The 4831-nt window shown below is 33.9% G+C and overlaps 1 protein-coding gene across 1 annotated transcript; it reads right to left on the reverse strand.

Annotated features, from left to right (window-relative positions):
* Nucleotides 1–2668: 2668 nt before the first annotated feature.
* Smp_180670 (hypothetical protein) lies at nt 2669–4393 on the reverse strand (the record flags this gene model as incomplete). Its single annotated transcript, XM_018788474.1, has 1 exon — nt 2669–4393. The coding sequence occupies one exon, from the start codon at nt 4391–4393 to the stop codon at nt 2669–2671; it is 1725 nt and encodes a 574-aa protein (XP_018654013.1).
* Between the last annotated feature and the right edge of the window lie 438 nt (nt 4394–4831).

Consider the following 4831-nt stretch of genomic DNA (forward strand, 5'->3'; position numbering starts at 1 on the left):
TGCCACATTTACGCAAATTTATTTATATCTTCTATCGAAAATGAGCATCCATTCGATATTCTCAGTTGGCTAGTTAGTTATATGCGATAATCATAAACGTGATACAGGGAGTATGTGTTTTTAAGTCGGTTCAGGTTCCTAAGAAGCTATATTTTACTGCTAATTTCTTCGTTATGTTATTCAATTGTCTCATATTTTCCCACATTCAGCTTTTTCCGCTGTCATTGCTGGGTCTTCCACGTATTTCTGCTTGTCGGCTCTGATGTTCTTTTTTACTCTGTTGTTTGCCCTTGTATATTCGGTCTATGCCTTGGCTTTCTCTACTCTTGTTCAGCTGTGTTTAATTTTGGTTTCCTCTTAATTCTTGAGTCTTGGCCAGACAACCTACAGAGATCCATTATCTATCCTGGTGCTTCTTGAAGCCCAGTACGCTCTGGCATGTCGAAGTTATTGATTTTTTGATCCCTTCCCAGCTGCTCTCCATGATGTTTTCATATTCTCATAGTAGGTTATGTAACGTCCAGAAGTTATTGCTGAGCAAGGTCTTGAGTTTGTTTGCATCTCGAAGGAAGGATATGTTAAACCTGTATAGTGCTGCTTATTCAGTGCTTCTTTGACTTTAGTTTTAAATTGCTCATCACCAGACGGCGATTTGAAGCAATATCAAATGCTCTGTTTGTTCTGATTATTTTCATGGACCTTCTGAATTACGCACTCTTATACATGATTGGCCTGGTTTTTTGTAGTAGCTTAGTGAGTGCATTTGAGGAGGGAAAAGACTGCGATTTACACTAACTGTAACCCACATTTAAATAACACTGAACAGAATATGACATTTGTGTATGGATCAATACCTAAATGATTCAAGTGCTCAGCCTATGACCAGCAGATAGTAGGTCTTAACCCAACTCTATTTATTTCGATTTGGATAGCTGGGTAGTGTAATAGATCTTTACATAAACAGTGTAGTTTGAAGCAGAAACCATAGCACCTACACTTTCTAAATGATTTATGTTGATTTAATGAATATCTTAATTACGTAGAGCATCATATGATACATTTTCGTACCTTACGATATCGTTTATCGCCAATCATAAATTCAAGACTAATGAATAAAATTCGGGATACGAAAAAGACAAATAATTTAATTCGAAAAACAATGTGAATACAAACAAAATAGACAATGATATCCGAAGAGATTAATTACACAAACATTAAGATAAAATTACCTATCTTATACAGAAGAGTAAAAAGTAAAAAGAAAGAAAGAAACTACCGTCAATCAGAAATATACTCATCAATCATCAGTTACACGTATAAAGAACGCACTCCCTATCATATGTATTATCAGGAAGAAAAGAAGAAACATAGTGAACAATGAAAGAAAAAACAGTAAAAGCGAGGAATAAACGAAGATGATAGAGTGAATAATAATCATTTATTGACTAACCATAGTTACTTTGAATCTAATCACGTCTATTTTCTACACTGGAAATATTTAATACGAAGTCAAATACATAAAAAGAGAGAAAACAAAACCAGTTAAATCATCAACAACACCACAAAACAATGTTGTAAGATGAAATGAAGATTAGACAAAGGGAAAGTAGTAAAATAAACATTCTAATTTTTTAAAAAAGTAGTAGTTTCAAAAAGCAAATACATAGGGGACAATCTATGACGGATAATCAGGTATAAGAAAGAGGGAATGATAATATAGGCAAGTGACTTAAACACAGAATTGTCATTCACTGAAGATAATACACAAAATATATGGACAGATAAGTGAAATTTATACTAAAAAAGTACTTCATTATTTATATACAAAATTTAAAGGGAATGTTATGATGATACATGGAATCCTTTTTGTCATTGAACAATCATGACAATAGATAAACTAAGTTTATTTATTAGTTACAGATTCGAATTGTTCCAATACAGATCATTAAAACACAAATAGGAATTTTTATCATTGAAATAAATTGGTTAAGAACGTTGAATACTAGTGGCTTTTTTCTTTGTTTGTTTTGAAAACAACTGCAACCATACATAACATGATAAACTAATGTCGTATGGAAATTAACAGTCGTGTAAATTCTTCAAGATGGTGAAAAACAATTAAAAACATTGATTTAGGTAAAACGGACGACTCTCTCTCTCGATATATATATATATATATATATCCATATTTTTGAAAAAGCATTTGGATAGGATAGATTCATAGCGTTTGAAAAAGTGTTCGTACAGCAGCGATAGGAATAGTTTATGCAAGAAAAAAGGCAACTTTTAAGCAAACGTTTCAAAATACAACAGCCCAAATTAATGTTTGTAAAAAGGAATACGACCCCAAGTATTTGTCGTTTACATCATGAAGCAATGAAAAGAAGGAAGGATAATTGGTTGGATGAACAGATGGGTTGAATTGTTTATGTTGGTCCTTAGAACTTTTTATAGATATTGTAGTGAGTTATGAATTTCAAATATGACGATACATTCATTAGATAAGGCAATGAGGTTATTTGTTTGTTTATATTTTTCAGAGAACGAATACTTAAATGATTACACAGAATAAAGTCAGAAAAATGTTATGAGAAAAATCATTTCTGTTGAAAGAAACAGAGGAAATTTCAAGTTCTTTACTGTTTCTCAACTATTAAATGATACCTTTTTATATTCCATATTCTTTTGGCTGTACACGATATGTTGAACTGGCCAAAGTGGCCAACGTAGCATTAATGACGTTATTGATACTATGTTGATTTGAACTAACAATCTTATTATTGTTCGATGATCTAGTTAGACTAGTAGGTTGTTGCGGTGGTATAGTTGAGTCATGATGTGAAGGTGTATGCAGTGAAGCAGCAAGTAAGTCTTCAGCTGTTACCATATTCGGACGGGATAATCCACCATCTTTTTGACAATTCATCTTTCCAGGCGTATCATCTGATGCATGTGATGAATTGGTGGAATATTTATGAGCTTTTGATTTAGTATTAGACACAGACTCTGTTTTATTATTTAGATCATCAGGTTTACGTATTTTTGATGGATAATAACCATGGCGAATATAAAAGTAAATATCATCAATTTCATCATATGTTTTGTAAATTTCTTCTTGTGTCATATAAGATTCTGGAGTTGGCACCAAATCACTTCGTTGTTTCGCTTGTTGACGGGATGTGTAAGAATCACGAGGTTCGCGTGTTATATCTTGCATATGTCGAACTAAATAATTGAGTGTTTCTTGAGCATGAGCAATAGCTAGAAAATTGCATGCTTGTATACGATGATTTTCCATGGAAAGGGCATAAGTTGGATCATGCGTATAACCAGTTTGAAATGAATGATCACGTAACATTGATGGTGTAATCAAAAATAAACGTTCTGGTGAAGACACTGGAGCAATAATTAGAATATCACCTCTATATAAAGAGTGTAATCTTAAAAAATGTTTTTCAGTGAATGAAAGTGGTTGAACAGCAACTAGACCACAAGTTACTTTGGGATTAGTATTCATAAGTGATGGACGTCTCATAGATGAAGTGTTGGTTGTATAATTATAAGAGTCCGGTAAAGGTATGGGTCTAACTGACAAAGGTAAGCGGAATTTACGAAGTAGACCAGATAACAAATGAACTCCAGAAATATTTTCCGGTCCAGCAATAACACTTAAGGAGAGTTTAGGAGGAAACACTGCAGGTGTAGAATCTTCTATGCCAAGGTAAATAGTACGTGAAAGAGGCCTAACTGGGAGTACATCGGAATGAGTGGATGATTGTTTCGAACAGCTGGATCGTTCAACTGCTAGTACAAGCCCTAAATCCTTGGTTTTTTTCCCACGTTTAACTGAGCATTGAGGTAGGTAAGAGATAAACCGTAGAAGTGTTCCAGCACGAACAAAATCCGGTTTTGAATTAGCCAATGTTTCTGGTGAACATGCTAATGTAATCAGACTTGATGGTATTGGATATGGTGAAGTATCATCATTTAATTCTCTTCTATCATCTGAAGAAGGTATGACCAAATTTGGAGGTGCTACTAAACAACGCATGTCTTGTCGAACAATGAAAGTTGAAGCTCTGGTGCGCCTTACTTGTTCAAGTGTTGTTATATGAGGAGTTGGTTGATGATTTTCATTCAAAACTTCATACCATCCTCGACATTGCCGAAAAAGAATTAATTTTGATTGAACTTCACAGGAAGAGGTAGGAAAACGTGGATTCTTGTCTTTAGCTGTCCATAATTCCCAAGTTGCAGAAGCCAGTGTTGAATCCGGTACAGGATATAACATGAGACTGTCATAATTTCTTAAGGCGCAATGACATCCTGAACGTTTGCAAATAGCTTTGATCAAATAAGTTGTCCCTGGACTGCCCGAACGAAACTCGTACATCAATTCAGACAACGGCTGAGGTGGACCTGGGTGCCAGTAAATTCCAGTTTGTAAGCTAGGATCGACTGATGCTTCAGACTTTTCAAAGTGATCATCAGGTGTAGTAGTAGTAGTGGTATTAGTAGTACTAGTTGTTGTATTGGCATTTTCCCCTCTAAATAAGACAAAAAGAGAATAAATGCCATCGGATAGTTAGGTACTGTTTAATATCCATTTCTCTTACCGATAACTTTCATGCAAAATGTATAAAGGAAAAATTCAATAAATCTATTTGGCGATTATTACTTAACTGCAAAACTCTCCACATATAAATAAAATTATTCTAATTTTCTTCATTTACTGAAATTTCTAGGATAGACATAACAAAATAGTTTGAATAGAAGTGAGTTAATTAAAATCGCTACGCGTTTTAAAACACAATGAATAGATAGTTAGTTA

Source organism: Schistosoma mansoni, chromosome W, assembly GCF_000237925.1.
Source record: "Schistosoma mansoni strain Puerto Rico chromosome W, complete genome".
Taxonomy (NCBI): Eukaryota; Metazoa; Platyhelminthes; class Trematoda; order Strigeidida; family Schistosomatidae; genus Schistosoma; species Schistosoma mansoni.